The sequence below is a fragment of the Plecotus auritus genome, assembly GCF_963455305.1.
Source record: "Plecotus auritus genome assembly, chromosome: 1".
Classification (NCBI taxonomy): Eukaryota; Metazoa; Chordata; class Mammalia; order Chiroptera; family Vespertilionidae; genus Plecotus; species Plecotus auritus.
Genome location: NC_137770.1, coordinates 152,780,226 through 152,799,822, shown reverse-complemented (window position 1 = coordinate 152,799,822; position 19,597 = coordinate 152,780,226). Strand labels below are relative to the sequence as shown.

Here is a 19,597-nt window from a genome sequence, read left to right as displayed (position 1 = left end):
TCTTTATGTATTCATACTGGAATTCTAAGTTCCAAGGTTTGAAGTAAACCATAGAAAATTGCACACACTATAACATAAAACTACTAGTAGACGAGTTTAGCTGGGGCTATTTGTTTATATCCCTTCTCTCAGTCATAGCTTCCTTCCATTTTGTTATTTCTGGGATGCAATTTATGGGTGTTTTTTAAGTTGCTTTTAAAGAGAGGAAGGGAGAGGGATAGAGAGAAACAATGATGAGACAAACATTTATCGGCTGCCTCCTGCACACCCCCTACTGCAAATCCAGCTATAACACAGGCATGTGCCCTGACCCTGAATCCAAACAGGAACCTCTTGATTCATGGGTCAATGCTCAACAACTGAGTCACACCAGACAGAATATAATTCATATTTAAGCCAATGGACTTAAAACAAAATAAAACCCTAGCACTTATTACATTTTTAAATAATTTTCTTTATACTTTCACTGGTTCAGAAGGTCACACGTACATAGCTAAATTGGTTTCCCAATTCATAGGGAAGACTGACAGAGAGACATAATTAAAAAACAAACTTGAGAATATTTTCCTAAACTATTATTTAGTTGACAGAATCTACTTATATATACCATTACATATTTAGACAAACTCATTTTACACACAAACTTTTTTCAGAAGGGGAAAATGAGAATAGATGAGAGAATTGGTGAAGAGAAAAAACAAAGAACAAAAGCAAGTGAAATTCTACCTCTTTTTGAAGTTGAACCTTCTCTTTTTTCCAAGCCAGGCTCTCTACTTTTACCATGTCTATGTCATTCCTAAGCCTTTGTATATCTTGCTGTAGTTTGTCATTTACATACTAGAGGCTCAGTGCACAAAATTTGTGCACAGGAGGTGGGGGTCCCTCAGCCCGGCCTGCACCCTCTTGCAATCCAGGACTGCTGGCTCCTAACCTCTTGCCTGCCTGCCTGCCTGATTGCCCCTAACCCCTCTGCCTGCCTGCCTCATCTCCCCTAACCCTTCTCTCTGCCTACCTGATCACTCCTAACCACTCTGCCTGCCTGCCTGATCACCCCTAACCACAAGTCTGCCTGTCTGATCGCCACTAACCACTCTGCCTGCCTGCTTCATTGCCCCTAACACTCACCTGTCTGCCTGATTGCCCCTAACCAATCTGCCTGCCTGCCTGAACACCCCTAACCACTTTGCCTGCCTGCCTGATTGCCCCTAACTGCACACCTGCCTGCCTGATCACCCCCAACAGCTTCTGCCTTGGCCACCACCACTACGGCTTCATCCGGAAGGACATCCAGAATGACGTCCAGAAGGTTGTTCAGCTGTCCAGTGTAATTAGTCTATTACACTTTTGTTATTATAGATACTCCAGGTGTTCTGTCATTGTGCAGTGCAGAGGAACTCTGATCTTTTAATTTAGAGTCCATGCTTTTACAATAATTAGCACTGCAATGATCTGTACATAATGGCTTCTGGAACAAGTCTTGATTTGGCTTTGTTTCCTTATAAGTATTTGTAACAGCAGACATATCATGGCTTTTTAATTGAATCATAGGTTTTGTTTCATTGCAAACAAAACCACAAATCAAGCCACAAATCAAGATGGCTTTTCGGATCATGAGACTGAGGTGTAGGTCTGATGCCTAATTTCCAAGAACAGGCTAACAGCAATGAAAACTCTACCAAAGGAGGGCTCACATAACACAATAACACACACAAGTTACATTCCAGGAACACCTAGCTCAGGTGATCAGAAAGAATGTGCCAATGAGCCTCACAAGACACCTAGTACATAAGGCCATTATACCAGGATGGGGGGCAAAGCAGATCTACCCAATACACAGAAACAAATACAAAGAGGCAGCTAAAATGGGGATAAAAAGAAGCATGCCCCAAATGAAAAACAAACAAACAAACAAAGAAATCCCCAGAAAAAAAAACTAAGTTAAATGGAGGAAAGATATATATGCACCAGATACACAGTTCAAGAACATGGTTACAAAGATGATCAAGGAATGTAGTGAGAACTTCAACAAAGAGATAGCAAGGAATAAAAGGATAAAGAAACCATATAAAATAACCACTCAGAAATAAAGTATATGACATCTAAAATGAAAAATACAATAGAAGGAATCAGTAGCAGATTAGATGAAGCAAAGAACAGAATCTTTTTTAATAAGTAAATTTTATTGATTTCAGAGAGAAAGGGATAGGAAGAGAAAGATAAAAACATCAATGATGAGCCCTAGCCGGTTTGGCTCAGTGGATAGAGCCTCAACCTGCAGACTGAAGAGTCCTGGGTTTGAATCTGGTCGGAGGCGCGTGCCTGGGTTGTGGGCTCAATGCTCCATAGTGGATGTGCAAGAGGCATCCAACCAATGATTCTCTCTCATCATTGATGTTTCTGTCTCTCTCTCCCTCTCCCTTTCTCTCTGAAATCAATAAAAATATTAAAAACAAACACACAAAAAAAACAACCCTCAATGATGAGAGACAATCATTGATCAGCTGCCTCCTGCATGCCCCACATGCATAATTTCTAATCCGTGGTATTTGGGTTCATATTTTTTGCCATCTGCATAGCAAAGTCTTAGTCTTCTTTCACTTCAGATGTAACTACTGGGGTCGTTACTTTTTTATTTTCTGTATCATTATAAAACTCTCCTCATTTTTTTTTAAAACATGTTCAGAGCCTGCAACCCTGGCATATACCCTGACCTAGATTGAACCGTGACCTCCTTGTTCATAGTTTGACACTCAACCACTGAGCCATGCCAGCTGGGTGAAAATAGAATCTTTGATTTAGAAGACAAGATAGCAGGTAACAGACAATTAGTGTAGGAAAAAATATTTTTAAATGAGGCTAGTTTCAAAGCCTTCTGTGACAACACAAAGTATAGCAACATCCACATTATATGTGTACCAGGAGGAGGAGATGGGGAGGAGACAGGAGATAGTGTCAACCCAGGAAACAAGAGGTCACTGGTGTGATTCCTGGTCAGGGCACATGCCCGGGTTGCGGGCCCAATCCCCAGTAGGGAACATGCAGGAGTCAGAGGATTGATGTTTCTCTCTCATCGATGTTTATATCTCTCTGTCCCTCTCCCTTCCCCGCTCTCTAAAATAATTTTCTCCAACTACAAGGGTATCAAACTAGAAATCAATTACCAAATTAATGCTGAAAACACACAAACACATGGAGGGTAAATAACCTGTTACTGAAAAGTGAATGGGTTAACAATGAGATCAAGGAAGAAATCAAAAGATACCTAGAAACAAATGAAATGAGAACATGACAACCCAAAATCTATGGAACATAGTGAAAGCAACCCTAAGAGGGAACAACAATATAGGCCTACCTCAAGAAACAAGAAAAATCTCAAATTAACAATGTAACCTTTCACCAGAAGACATGTTTTAAATGAGCCTATTGGATTGTTTTCAAAGGGGTAACATGATCTTCATTTGATTGATTGATTGATTGATTGATTGATTGATTATGACAGTATTCTTTTTTTAGTGATTAAAGTTCACCAAACATAGAGTAAACCAGTGAAAAACTCAGTAGCATTTGCCACATGTACCATGTTGTACAATGATCACCTCTATTTAGTTCCAAAACCTTTCATCTCTCCAGAAGGGAACCTCATTCCCATGAAATAGAGACTCCCCATTCTCCCTACCCATGTCTCTGACAACCACTTGTCTGATTTGTCTCTCTACGGACCCTCCTTTTTGTGGAAATTGTATATAAAAAGAATCACACAATAAAATAAGTACAATTTCAGCTCTGGCCTGTGGGGTTTGGTGGTTGGAGTGTTGTCCCATGCACGGATGGGTCACGGGTTCAATTCCCAGTCAAGGCATATACACAGGTTGTCAGTTCAATCCCAGTTGTGGCCATGCAGGAGAAAGCCAATCAATGTTTCTCTCTCACATCAATGTTTCACTTTCTCTCTCTCTCCCAGGCCCTCTCTCTTTAAAATCAATTTAAAAAATATTCCCTCACTTGAGGATTTAACAATAAAAATACTAATTTTGCATTACAAACATAAAACAATGATAGGTAGGCCACTAGGAAACTTTAAGAGTAAGTGATACACATAATTCAATTCAGAACAGAAAAATTAATTTCACAAGAGAGCACTTTACCTTCAAGACTTCATGGTCTGATGTAGGGCATGAATCAATAATGTGAGGTTTGTAGTAAAACATACAACACAAATGAGTGAGTCCATTTCTTTAAAAAAAAGCAACAAAACAATTTAAGTGAAAGATCAGTTATCTACATATCAAATAAAGATTCTTGAAATAATTAACACTGGGCCTTAGTTTTTTTAAAAAAACTTTTCATTATCTACTTCTGCTGCCACCTCTCCCAACCTGTGAACTATTTAATTGAAGACACACTCTGCCTGAGACTAGTTTGTTTTTACCTATTAATGGCTGACATAACTTTTATTCCCAGAACTGGAGCACATCTGATGACCTAAGTCAAGGTAGGAAGATACCCTGTCCCTTCCTCCTTGTCTGTCCTTGGTTCAAAGACTACTGGATGTCAGCAAAAATGGCAGTCTTGTTTGTTTAGCAGGGAAACCACTTATTAAGGAGAACCCATTCCTTCCTTTTACCTTAAAACTATACAGGAAGTTCCTGAAATGGCTGAAGGTTATATGTCCAAATGTCAAAAAACAAATGCTTATTGTTGCTAGCCTTCCCACTCCCAGATCACCCTTCTGCAGGCTCCAGAACATTTAAATCTTCAGCCTATGAGGGCATAGACTCCTGAAACAAGGGTGGGAGCCCAGCATGGGGTTGAGACCACATGCTCCTCAGGGGCACCATTGCACTGAGGCATGCCTCTGCATTCTCAGCCACCACAAGTGGAGGCGGGCCAGCCGTCTTGGAATCTCTGACTTCCTGCCAGTCTAGCTGAGGCTTCTTCTGTAGATCCTGGGTTATAAGACTAATGTTCAGCTAGTCATCATGTGGTTGTTATATACTTTAGTTGTCATTCCAATTTGGCCGAGGGAGGAGGTGAGGGTAACTTTTACCTCTTTTGCCTCCATCTTGGATCACCCCTAAAAGATTCTGCAATTCAGGGGCTCACTGTAAGGATATGGTGAGGTGAAATATTTTAAGTGAGGAAGGAAGCATCTGTAATGTTAAAATTCAGCTAGTAATTTAATTTTGATAGATTTAACACCCAATAAATTGTATAATTCAAATAGTGCCAAAATTAGGTTTGAGGGTTCATATTTTTATTTTTATTTAGACCAAGAAAAGTTATTTTATTTTATTTTTTTCCTTCTTAGTTTCAATCCTGTGATTGGGAGTAACTAATCATAGATTAAGAAGTCTAACAGTTAAATTTTAATTATATTCTAATTTGTCTTTGTCCATACTTGATTACTCAAAGATAAAGTTATTTCAAAAACATGGATCCTGACAGCAAAGACATTTGAAAATCAAAGCAAGCATATTCATCTTCCACCTTTGCATCTAGAAAAAATGTCTCAAGAATCATAAATAAACAGGGCATGTGACAAAGCGGATACATCTGCATATTCAGGACACCCTTCTGTGCAAAAGAATGAGGAAATGTGCATCAAACAAGGCACATCAGAGCACAGGAAGAACTTACAGCTTTCCAAAGATGAGTCAAAGCCGAAGTCACATAAATTTTCTGTAAAATTCAAAATGACTGAGTGCCCTGAGGAAGAGCCACCACATGATAACTCTAAAGAAGGAGCAAGCTTAAGACAAATGCCTTCTAATTTGACTAGTAAAATGCTTGATTGTGAGGGGAAAGATGCATTTGGAATGTCTGTCTCTGCAGCATTACAAACATTTCCTGAACGAGAGGAACCCATTCTCAAAATTGTTCCTCCATCTCATGCAGACCCTGGGTCCCTGGGAGACTCTCCCTGGTCCTCTTCTTCTGAGCTTCCTTTAAGAGAAAAGGAATTACACTCTGAAAATGATCACAATGCCCTGAGAACCAGAGCTAGGAAGAGGAGCCCACAGGACAACTGGCTGTGAAAATCAGCAGGGGTTGTGCCCTCCAGAAAGAGGTGGGAGTCTGCTAGAAACCCAGGAGCCCTCTTAAAGGGCCAGTACACAAATATCATTCCCACCACTCACCCTGGGGCTATGAAGAAAGGGTGGCTCAGAGTGCACTGGGAGTCATGTGAGGAGACTGCATTGTGTGGCTCTGGGAGAGAGCTGAGGGGATGGCCTCTGGATGCCCTCCCTGTGCTGAGTCCCTCTCCCACAATGCCCACAGATGCCATCACCCCTGGGTCAAGCCCTCCCATCCTTATGGCCTCAGCCTGGGGAATGTACTAGCCCAGTGGTCGGCAAACTCATTAGTCAAGAGAGCCAAATATCAACAGTACAACGATTGAAATTTCTTTTGAGAGCCAAATTTTTTAAACTTAAACTTCTTCTAATGCCACTTCTTCAAAATAGACTCACCCAGGCCATGGTATTTTGTGGAAGAGCCACACTCAAGGGGCCAAAGAGCCGCATGTGGCTCGCGAGCCTCAGTTTGCCGACCACAGTACTAGCCCATCATCCTGAATCCTTGTGCCCAACCCTGTGAAGCTACACACGGCAAAGGAGCCAGCTGCCTGGGCCCATGGTGTACACTTTCAGGGAGGTTTCTTAAGAAGGTCAGGAGGACTCAGCGGGTGTCAGAGACCGAGTTGTGTGACTTTGGGTTTGGGGCTTTTATTCTCTTGCTGGTCTAACTGAAGCCACCATTCCAGTGCCAAGCCCTCTCTTCACAGAGCCAAATCTTGATACTTGGGGTCTGATGAATTCTGCTGGCCTTACCCTAATGACTCCCTGAGGCCCCACCCAACCACAAAGGTCCACAGGTACCCGGTGGGTGATAACTGGCATTTGTGTACCCTGGGGCTTTTGCTGACTGTCCTCATACTGAAAAATGAAGCCAAGTTTGAATCTGCATTAACATGGTAAATACCATTTGCACCTACCTGATGACTCACTTACCTCATGCCACTCACATACCAACAGGAGCTCTTTCAGTGACTGACCCCAACAGAAAGCTGGTAGGTGGAGGTGGATCTTGGGGTGACTTGGGCTTTTTGCTCAGCTGCCCCATGGGCTTGGTGCTGGTAGAAGGAGGCATTGCTCTGCAGCTTGGCCCTCCCAGCTTCACCCAGGCCCAGAGGAGGCAGTCACAAACTGGATCGCTTTGTAGCTCCACACAGGTAGCCCAGGGGAAATCACAGGCAGAGACTGACATCTTGCAACAGAGTCCCTCCCAAGAGGCCCCAGAACCAACACACCCAGTGGGGGGCTTCAGAGCATGACCCAATTAGCTCCACAAGCAGAACACCCGAACAGAAGTCTGGGCAGGCACCACACCGAGCTGGCATGAAGCATGAATTACTTGACGTGGGGCCAGTCTTTGAACAGCAGCTTGTATACTGTGTCCTCAGCCAGCATGAGGATCAACCCCAATTAGCTGATGTGCTTCCCATGTACACAGAGGGTTGGGCAGAGGAAGGACTAGATGTCAAATCAGTAATGGAGTTGGGTAACACGCCTATGTAATGAGTGGATCACTCGGACTCATTTAGTTTGTTTGCCAGGAGCAGGGGAAATAGCTCCTATTTTTTTTTTTTTTTTTTTTTTTTTGTCATTTGAGCCCACCCTAGGATTCAAGGGGACCTAAGCCCCACTCTGTGAGTCAGAGTTCAGGTTGATGAGAACACAGTCCTATTTGTGATCAAAAGAATCTTTCTAATGGCTCCACTGTTTTAAAATCTTTGTAAAGAAACTTTGAATGGTGCTAGTTCCTTCTATTAAATGAACAAATAGAAGAGCAGCAACTCCTTTAGGACTTCCTTGAGCCTCATATTTTAATATGCCTTTCTGGAGACTTCCCAACATCCTATGGCTTTCCTTATTAAAACTTATCTTTAACTTGTCACACACCCCAATATTCTCATCTCCAATCCCAACCCAGTTCCTCTTGAAACTTGGGATTCTCCTGCTAATTCCATTCTTACCCTCTATTGACTTTGTTCACTACCACTCCCCATATTTCTATTATGAAACTCTCCTACAGAATGATAAAGAAGGTAGTGTATCACACTTAGCAACCTGAATTTACAAGTCAGTTCCACCACCTTATACATCCCAATGAGTCACTTTAATCTCTGTTCGTTTCCATTGTTCTATGCCAACAGTCAGTTGGCCAGGACATTAAACACAGGTTGAGAGGCTAGAGGCAGTTTTGTGTAATTAATTGCCAGGCTTCCTTAAACTCCTGACATTCTATGAGACTTTGTTTCTGTCCATAGAGAAATGGAGAACACCACAGCTGGCAGAATTGGGAAAAAAAAAAACACAATGAAAGAAACACTAAAAAAAGCAGAGAATAGAATAAAATAAATCAAGAACTCATGGAAGAGGGAAAAAAGACCATAGGAACAAAGAAAAAACCTCATACAACGAGGCAAAGGTCCTAGCCTAAAGAGAAAACCAGACTGGGAAGTCCGTAAATAGAGGAATCAATTAGAAATATCCTCTAAATAGATGCTGAATTTAATTAACATAACATGAACTATACATAGATATTCTTTACTTACAGATAAGTAATCCATTCCAAGAAGAATAGATATCCTTTTACCTAACAAGGCTTGCTTGATGAGGCCTTGCTTAGGTACAACCTTTGGTTCTGTGGCCATAGCTAACTGAGAAGGGCCCTATAAGCTTTGGTGGGAAGAACAAGGCCCTATTTACCACTACAGTTGTCAAGGAGAGTAAGATAAATGCTTAGACTCACTGAGCTTCTTAGAAAATCTCTAAATCAGAGTTAACACACAATCAGATTTCACTTTCTGAGTTGATCTGATTCGCATCTATATCTCAATGCCAGCGCTATACAGGAACTATCAGTGTATGTTGAGGGACAACAGAACAGATTGGGGAGTCAAACAGGTTGGCAGTCAAATCATGGGTTGGCCACTTGCTAACTGTGGAATCCTGGGTCAATTCATCCACCTCCCTCATTAATAAAAAGTAGGCTACAATTCACAGCTACATTGACAGCTATTGTGATGACTATCTAACACAGGTTAACTACATAATATAGGGTCTAGCACACAGTAGAACACTCTAGAACTTTTAGTTTCTTTTCTCTGTATTCCCTTAGGTAACTAGTAATTTTTAAAAACCCATAAAACCCTACCTGCATAAAGGGTCTTCTTCATAGATCTCATGCACTATTAAGGAAAAAAGTAAAATACATTTTAAAACAACAATAGAAAAATACAGGACACTAAAAGTATCAGAGTAATGCTTTGTTAGAAAGTATTCCTTTAGGACCACACACAAAGACTATACCAGAGGGAGTATTAACCATATTATTGGCAGGCCATTAAGAACACTTACTTTCTCTTTTTAAATATATCAAATCCAAAAATAAAAGAGAATGGGATCTTTCAAAATTTGATACTTACCTGTCAACTGCTATTTACAATGAACATAATCCCAAGCAAACCCCATAAGACTGACAGAAAATGGCAACATTACTAGAAGCAGAATCCTATATAATAAGAACCTAATATGCTAAGTGTCTGGTTGTCTGGTCAACTATTCCACCAATCAAAGAGTAATATGCTAATGATATGCTAAGGCAGCTCAACTGCTCGCTATGACGTGCACTGACCCCCAGGGGGCAGATGTTCCAACCGGTAGGATAGCTTGCTGCTGGGGTCCGGCCAATTGGAACTGAGTGAAATGGGCCAGACACACCCTGAAGCCCTCCCGCGGTCCCTCCCCAGCCCCGATTGTGCACTGGTGGGGTCTCTTGGCCTGGCTGCACCCTCTCATAATCCGGGACCCCTTGGGGGATGTCAGAGAGCTGGTTTTGACCTGATCCTGCAGGCCACTCCCCTCAGGAGGGTGCCAGATGCAGGGCTCAGGGCTGGCAAGCACTGCTACAGCAGTGTAAGCCTCTCTGGACAGGGACTGGTTGGGTGCAAGCCCACAGCTGGTGCAGTGGGGCCAGGATGAGTGGGAGCAGCAGGTAGGAGCTGCAGGCGACATTGGATTGCAGGTTTCAGCCCGATCCCCACAGGCCACCCAAAGGGACCCCTCCTGTACATGAATTTGTGCACCAGGCCTCTAGTCATAGGATAACAATGTCAAATTTGAATAGCATGAGTTTTCTGGACTCCTTCCATTAGGAGCAGTTAGATGAGAGTATACTTATTTTGCCATAGCACAGGACAACTTCTCCAGCTCTTCAGTGAATACAGCCAATTTAGGATGGCACACTCCATCAAAAGGAAGGTTGGTTGATAGGTGCTACACTTTCCAGCACAGCAAAACATAGGAAACAGACTCTTTATGGCCCCATTTCCAATCCTATCTAATAAAGAGGGAATATGCTAATTGACCCTCATGCCATCGCAAAGAAGGCAGTGCACACAGCCAATAAGGAGGGAATATGCTAATTGACTGCTCCGCCCTCAAAGATGGCAGCACCCACAGCCACAAGATGGTGACACCCAGTCCCCTCAGCCCCGCCAGGATGGCAGGCAAGCGGCACAGCTGGGCCCACCCCGCGCGCCTGTCTCTGGAGTCCCCAGTCCCCTCAACCCCCCGGCCGCTCAGGGCTGGCCTGAGGCGCAGGCAAGCCTCGGATGGCAGCTGCCCAGCCACCCCAGGTCAGCCCCAGGGACGACCAAATGACTGAACAAGCATGCTGTGTGGGGCGACCAGGCCGGCAGGGGGGTTAGTGAGGGACGACCAAAGGACTGAACAAGTAGGCTGTGTGGGGCAACCAGGCTGGCTGGGGGCCATGAGGGGCAACCAGGCTGGCAGGGGGGCAGTTGGGGGTGATCAGGCCAGTGGGGGGGCCTATTGTGGGTAACAAGGCCAGCAGGGGAGGCAATTGGGAGTGACCAGGCAGAGAGGGGGGGCAGTAAGAGATGACCAGGCTGGCAAGGGGGCAGTTGGGGGCAAACAGGCCAGCAGGGGTGGGAATTGGGGGCGATTAGGCTGGCAGGGGAGGCAGTGAGGGGTGACTAGGCTGGCGGGTGGGCAGTTGGGAGTGACCTGGCCAGCAGAGGGGGGCAGTTAGCGGCAACCAGGCAGGCAGGAAGGTGAGTGATTAAGAGCCAGTGGTCCCAGATTGTGAGAGCGATCCCAGATTGGAAAGGGTGCAGGCTGGTCTGAGGGGACCCCACCCCATGCACAGATCTCGTGCACAGGGCCTCTAGTTTATAACAATAAAAACGTAATATGCTAGTTAGACTGGACATCCTTCCAGACGTACTTCCAGATGACCTTGCAGATGAAGCCGCAGTGGCAGTGGCTGAGGCAGAGGTGGCTAGTGTGGTGGGCGGGGCCAAGGCAGCCTCCGCAGAGGCAGGGGCTGAGCCCCTTGCACCAATTTTGTGCATGGGGCCTCCAGTTGCAAGGTAAGTAGGAGAGACTTTGTGATTCCAGTTTTACAAAGTAGAACCCCTTGAGACTCTTTCCTTCCATTGCTACAGTGTATCTGTTCCCACCTCATAGAGCAGGGTGGTCCAGACAGTTAGTGCTCTGCAGTAGAGCATGAGGTCATTTTTGTCAACCATCCCCATTAGGTGTCAAATGCCTACAGAAACCATTCTCTTTCAGCTTGTACGGCATATGTCATCATAGCCTATGCTGATGAACAGCAACAAGCCACAAAGTTCAAAGAACATCTTGGATAACTATATCCAAATACCTTAGCATTTTAATTTTTTTAAACACTCAAAAAGATACCCACTTCATGATTCCTGCTATATATCACACAGGAAAAGGCTAAACTATGGAGACAGTAAAAAAAAGTTCAGTGGTTTCCAGGGGTCAGGGAGAAGGTAGGAATGAACAAGCAGAGCATGGAGGATTTTTAGGACAATGAAGCAATTCTATATGATACTCTTGATGGTGGATATGTGTCATCATACATTTGTGAAAACCCATAGAATGTACTACACCAATAGTGAACCTTCATGTAAACTATGGGCTTTCATTGATAATGATGTGTCAATGCACGTCCATCCATTGTAATAAATGTACCTCTCTGGTGCAGGAAGTCAAAAATGAGCAAGGCTGTGTGTGTAGGGGCTGTGGGATTTATGGGAACTCTGTACATTCAGCTCAATTTTGCTGTGCACCTAAAACAGCTCAAAAAATAAGGCTTATTAATTTTTAAAAGAAATGTATCCACTGAATCTGCTATTAACAGATATCAACATATTAATGCTATTTTCAAGACATAGTCACCTTAGAAATTAACATAAAGATCTAAGTTTCAGTATATGGGTATTGTCCTCGAAATTTAGTGAAGCATATGGAAAGACATAAATAAAGCCAATAATTTTAATTGTAAACTAGGACAAGAAAATAATTGGTAAGTATACCAATCTTGCTTTATAATTATAAATGGGGATTTACTGCAACACAAATAAAAACTGAATGATTCATGTAATTAAAAGACACTTTTTATCCTAATTTTAAATCAGAAATTATTATGCTTATTTTAACTAAAATTTATCTTTAAACAGTAATTGGGTAAAAAGAAAAGTTTATCATTACCTAATATTGCCCTAGTAATTTATGTACAAATACCTGTTAAATACTCACCAAGAGTCACAAATGTAACCACCATTGCAGGCAATGATGGATGATGCAACTGAAACTAGTACCATGTTGTATTACTTGCTTTTAAAATGAAATTGTAGGTGAGCACCAACAATTCACTCAGAGCTATACCTGCTGTGCAGAAACATTTCATTGAAAAGTCCTGCTTAAATGGATTCCCTTCAGTTGGAGTCTGAAAACCTGAATCCGACCAGGGTTTTCACATTTTTCTAACTGATAATTGAGGCCCCCTGTGCCTAAACACTTTGTACAACCAATGGGGTTCATGCTGAACACTTGCTTTCCTTCTGGGAATCTAAAATTTAGGTCCAGGCGATGGGGAAGATGCCTATGTGACTAGCATGACATAAAAACCTTGGCACTGAGTCTAACCAGACTGGTAGATGACATACTTCACGTGTGTTGTCAGAATTTGACACTCGAATACCTAAGCACATCCTGGTAACGCCACAGGGAGAGGACTCTTGGAAGCTTGTGCCTGGTGTCCTCCACCCTTTGTCACACACACCTTTGCTCTTTGCTGATTTTACTTTGGTCTTTCACGGTAATAAATCTCAGGTATGAACACAACTATATGCTGAGACCTATAAATCTCTCTAGTGAATAAGCAAACTTGTGTGTGGGTTTAGGATCTTTAACAAAATTGCATTATGTGAAATTGTAATTATTTGATTTGATGTATTATACATAATTACAGTCAGAAGCTGATTTCACAAAATACCTGTCTTTGATTTTGTTTTGCTCAGTGCTTGTTTTGGAGATTCCTGTAGATCTGTAGCTATTGGAAGAAAGGCATAGAAAGGGATAAATAAAACATTGATGTCAGAAAACATTGTGAAACAAGCAACACTCCTATTTACTCAGAATAGAAAATACAGAGCCCTAATGATTGGCAACGTGTTCTATAGCATAGAAGTTCCCCTCAGGAAAAGGAAAACATCATACTGACAATTTTCTTCAACTAAGCAGGGTTTAATTCCTTTTTAGAATAGTTATGAATCAATCAAGTATCTGTGATAACTACAGAAAAATAATAATTATCATATTAGCATAATAGTATCCTTGTGCTTACAGATTTCTTTCTATTTTTTCCTAATTTCTTATAAAACTAAAATCATGGTTCACCTATTAAAGGCAGTTGTTGGCAGGACAATCAAAAAGTCAAAGAAATCGTATCTAAAATGTAGGGATATCCATGGATATTCCACCAAACTCAACATGTATGGAAACTTACTGCTCTTTCCAGTTGAACCGTTGCTCTTTCCTGCTCATCTGAAAAAGTCATAGTCTTCATGTCCAATCTAAATGCAGTGCTCTACCAGGAAACCTGTGAATCACCTTAGATCTCTCTCTCCCCACTAATGCTTTACATGCAATCATCACCACAATCATATGAACCAGACCTCTCTACTGTCTCTGCTTTATTTTGCTACAGTCAACTGCCCTAGTCAAACACAGGCTCTTAACAGATGGCTCTCACAGTGGGGGAAATACCACCAACTATTATTGTTCCCTCTTAAATTAATAAGATTTTTAAGCAGAAAAAGTGAGAAAGACATAGGCCTAGAAAAAACACACCAACATTTCAAATGGAATAAATATAGCTCCCTGACTCATTTCTGCATGGATGGGTGAAAACTTCATAATGGACTGATGCTAGTCCAAGGAGCCAAAATCTTCCTTTGTCTCCATGTTTCTTTGCATGGTTTCCTTCTATGTACCCACTACATGAGGGGTCAGTCAGCAAAGGAGGGCCCACAGGCAAGTACAAGGTGCCAGCTGGTTTTACAAAGAAAGCCTCACTGGAACACAGCCATGCCTGTTCTCTTACAGATTCTCTAGGACTGCTCTCACACTACAATGGCAGACTTGAGTAGATATAGCAGACCACATGGCCTAAAATCAGGCCTTTACAGAAAAAGCTTGCTAATCCCTGCTTTCTATCACAACCACAGGGCTCTAATCAAATCTAATCTTATTCCTCTTCTGCTCAAAACTCCAATGAATCCCTTCAGTAAATATTGCTGACTCCCTACCTCAGTCTTCATTCTTGCTGGACAACCACAACTATATTTGGATGTTTACTGTCCTGATACAGAAATAAGGTGGTGTCTCCCCAGCTCCAAAAAGGGAAATGATTATACTAAGCTCATCACAGTACCTAGTTTACCAATAACTGGTTTAGGAATGAGTATGTGATGTAACCCAGGCCTATAAAACTTTAGAGGGAGTCAACTGAAAGTCTGTCCATTTTCTCCCTATTTAAAAGAAACACATAGGCCAGGCCAGTGTGGATCAGAGACTTGAGCATTGTCCCATGCACCAAGAGGCCGCTGGTTCTATTCCCAGTCAGGCCACATGGGTTGCAGGCTTGATACCCAGTAGGGGTGGGCAGGAGGCTTCAGATCAATGTGATGGTTCTCATTGCTATTTCCATCTCTCTCTCCTTTTCCTGTCCTCTCTCACTAAATATCAATAAAACCATCTTTTTTTAATGTTAAAGAAAGCACATATCTCAACATCACTAACCCGGGAAATGCAAATGAAAGCCTCAATGAAGTACCAGCTCACTCCTCTCAAAATGGCTGTCATCAAAATATAAATAAATAGCAAGTGTTGGCGAGGATATGGAGAAAAGAGAAAGCCTCATGCACTGTACAGGTGATTGTAAATTGGTACAGTCACTGTGGAAAGCAGCATGGACATTCTTCAAAAAATTGGAAATGGAACTGCCATTCCACTTCTGGGTATTTATCCAACAATAACATGAACAGAAATTTGAAAAGATATTCACACCCCTATTCACTGCAGCAAGATTTACAATAGCCAGGATATGGAAGCAACATAGATGTCCTTCCTTACATAAATGAATAAAGAAGCAGCAATATATATATTAGAGGCCAGGTGCACAAAATTTGTGCATGAGGGGGTGTGTCCCTCAGCCCAGCCTGTACCCTCTCCAATCTGGGACTCGATCTGGGACCTGGTAGGATCGGACCTAAACGGGCATTCGGACATCCCTCTCACAATTCAGGACTGCTGGCTCCCAACTGCTTGCCTGCCTGACTTCCTGATTGCCCCAAATCGCTTCTGCCTGCCAGATGATCACCCCCTAACCACTCCCCTGCCAGCCTGATTGCCCCTAACTACCCTCCCCTGCAGGTGTGGTCACTCCTAACTGCCCTCCCCTGCAGGCCTGGTCACCCCTAACTGCCCTCCCCTGCAGGCCTGGTCCCCCCCAACTGCCCTTCACTTCAGGCCCAGTCGCCCCCAACTTCCCTTCTCTGCTGGCCTGGTCACCCCTAACTATCCTCCCCTGTAGGCTTGATCTCCCCCAACTACCCTCCCTTGCAGACCTGGTCCCTCCCAACTGCCCTCCCCTGCTGGCCATTTTGTGGTGGCCATCTTGTGTCTAATGGGGGCAGTCATCTTTGACCACATGGGGGCAGCCATCTTGTGTGTTGGAGTGATGGTAAATTTGCATATTATTCTTTTATTAGATAGGATTAGATAGGATAGAGGCCTGGTGCATGGGTGGGGGCCAGCTGGTTTGCCCTGAAGGGTGTCACGGATCAGGGTGGGGGTTCCCTTGGGGCATTGGGCCACCTGAGTGAGGGGCCTGTGGTAGTTTGCAGGCCGGCCATGCCCCCTGGTGACCCCAGCGGAGGCCCTGGGATCTTGGATTTATTTATCTTCTACAATTGAAACTTTGTAGCCTTGAGTGGAGGCCTGGGCCCACCAGAGCAGGTGGAAAGCTTGGCTTCCTCCATTGTCAGGGAAACCCAAGCCTCCTGATCTCTCTGTGGCCGCAGCCATCTTGGTTGGGTTAATTTGCATCCTCGCTCCTGATTGGCTGCTGGGCGTGGCTTGTGGGTATAGCAGAGGTATGGTCAACTTGCATATTACTCTTTTATTAGATAGGGTATGTATGTGTGTATATACATATATACTATTACTCAGACATAAAAAAGAATGAAATCTTGCCATTTAGGACAACATGGAGGGACCAAAAGGGTGTTATGCTAAGTGAAATAAGATAAAGAAAGACAAATACTGTTTGATCTCGCTTATATGTGCAATCTAAAACAACAAAACAAACAAAACAGAAACACACCCTGTAGCTACAGAGAACAAACTGATGGTTGCCAGAGGGTAGCCGAGGAGATGGATGAAATAAAGAACATGAATAAAAGTGCAAACTTCCAGTTATAAAATGTATAAGCCACAGGGATCTAGTGCACAGCACAGGGAACGTGTTCATTATTGTAATAACTTTGCACAGTGACAGGTGGGTACTAGACTTTTCATTGAGAACCCATCGTAAGATATGTAAATGTCAAACCACTATGTCATCCACCTCAAAGTAATATATTGCGTGCCAACTAGACTTTAACAAAAAATTTAAAAATGAACAAAGCAGTCCTTTGGCCTTCACATATTGCCATGTGACAATAGGATGCTTTGGAGCCATAGCTGATTACTGACCAGGAAAGCAGACATAAACACTGACAACCTCACAGCTGAATAAGGGACAACACCTGGGATCCTTATGTCATCACTGAATCACCAAAACAATTCTGGTTCCTATTGTTTCAGCCTCTTAATTAGGCCACCTATTATCTGAAGCTAACAGCATTCTACCTGATACGTTCCCAAGGTCTACAAGGTAAGATCCAGTCCTTTCTGTAGTACTAAAGGCTTTCATAAGCCTGCCTTAGCTAAGCACTCACCTCCTTCCCGACCATTCCCATAGCACACGTTTCACTTTGAAACGGTACTGCTGGTGAATCCCATAAACTTCACGTGTACATCTTAGCTCTTGCCCTGCTGTTCCTGCTGCCTAATGTGTAATCGCAATACCTGTTCCTCCTGCCAAACATAACCCTTCTGCCCCTTTACCTGGCAAACTTCTTCTCCATCTGCATGCTTACTTTAAATCCCACCCACATTTTTATTTTTTTAAAAAAAATTTTTAGTGTGTGTGTGTGAATTTTAGAGGACATTTATTAAAGTTGGGGATAGTGAAACAAGAAAGGGATGGGGAAATGAGCCTAGGCTCACTACCAAGTCTGAGAAAAGAGGGTCTTGGGGACAGGTTTAGAGCGTGTGCCCAGGAAAATTGCCACTCACCATTGTTGCTCTGGTTGTAAGCCTCCTGGGGGCCCTCAGAGTTTAGGAGCTGCATCCCTGTGGGAAAAGAAAGGGGGAAGGCTTAGGCGTGCAAGCACACCTTTATTTTTATTTACTTTTTAACTACTTTAAAAAAATTGATTAGAGAGAGAAAAGGAGAGAACTTTGGTTTGTTGTTCCACTTATTTATGCATTCATTGGTTGATTCTGGTATGTACCATGACCAGGGATGAAACCCACAACTTTCGCATATTGGTAACAACTCTTTAAGAAGTGACTTACAGCGCCAAGGCCTCACCCACAGTTTTAAAACTCTAATTCTCATCATGGACTTAAAGTGGCTGGCACATACTACACATCAATAAAGAAGAATAAATAATGATAACTATAAGGTCCTAGTGCATTCTACCACCTGGAAAGCACTGAATAAAGTATAGTAAGTAATAGGAATGACAATGACAATAATAAGCTCTTAGAGGACAGGGACTGTGTTTTTAAAATATTTCAATTCTGCAACATCAGAATAGCATTCAGTACCTAAAAGGCACCTGAGAGTTAAATAGTAGATGAGTAAGCAGACAAATTAATAATTAAATTTTGAAAAAAAAATTGAAAATTCTGATGAAAAAAACCCACAAAAACACAAAAATAAACCAGGGACAATGCTCTCATATTATGAGAACCTTCAAGGTCAAAACACTATTTCATTCTTGTATTTCCTAATAGTTGCAAAACCAACCTACACAAGTCCTCTGATAAAGGTCTACTAAGTCCAAGGTGTCTTCATACAATTCTGATTGCACAACAAACTAGGTGCCACTTCTGGGAGCACACTGGCATTTTTGTCATTGTGAAACACTTTTGTACTTTTATTGAAATTTGTAGAGTCCTGAATTGGGTTATTTGAATACTTATTATGATTACCTTCTGATCAATGGTAACAGAGCATCTTGTTCTAAAGAAATTACAATGTCCTGACAATTATCCAACAAACAGAAGGAAACATCTTGTTCTACTGAATCAATATATCTCATTCTGTTTTGATTTCTGAGGAATTAAGTTGATAATAGTGAGATCTTGTTGGGATTATCTATAAAATACTCGATGATTCTCAACAGGTATTGCCTTTCTGACTCTTGTGCTATTGGTAGGTATCTTTGAAAAACAACCTCATTGGGCCCTGCCAGCACAGCTCAGCGGTTGAGCATCAACCTATGAAACTGGAGGTCATAGTTCGATTTATGGTCAGGGCATAGGCCCCCTTTGCAAACTAGATGCAAAGTGTGGGGTGTTGCAGGAGGCAGCCAATCAATGATTCTCTCTCATCATTGATGTTCCTATGCCTCTCTCCCTCGCCCTTCCTCTCTGAAATCAAGAATAACAATCTCATTGAGATTGTTGCACACTAACTAAGTGTTGTGGTTCTTATTGTTTGCCATTTGTTTGTGGTACCAGGAAAGTATTGTAGAGTTCCCAGTTTTAGTGACTTTTTTAGTGAGACAAAGCACTATGTAAAACAGGTTTTCATTTACTAAATGTAATCCACTGGCTTTAAAAACTAAACGAAAGATCCATTTTTAGAACAAGTCCTATTTGTTACAATGTGAATATAGAGGAAACACACAACATCCTAACTTAAAGTCGTTTTTCTTTTTTACATAAAGATGTCATATAGGATTTTAGGGGTCAGGACTAAATAAATGAACCTCTTTTCAAACAATATTGCCCCAGAATTTAAAATTACCTATAATTAACTTTTTTAATAATACGGAATACTATTCTATTAAGAAAGAGAT

General features: G+C 42.3%; 1 protein-coding gene across 1 annotated transcript in view; it reads right to left on the bottom strand.

The window, feature by feature from the left end:
• LOC308241425 (putative coiled-coil domain-containing protein 144C) overlaps positions 1-19,597 on the bottom strand; it is a gene marked incomplete at both ends in the record, with an annotated part of 71,274 nt that overhangs the window by 40,841 nt on the left and 10,836 nt on the right. Inside the window, one exon of the mRNA XM_080654839.1 lies at positions 17,802-17,858. Within this exon, the coding sequence (XP_080510965.1) occupies positions 17,802-17,858 (57 nt within the window). The remainder of the gene's footprint in view (positions 1-17,801; positions 17,859-19,597) is intronic.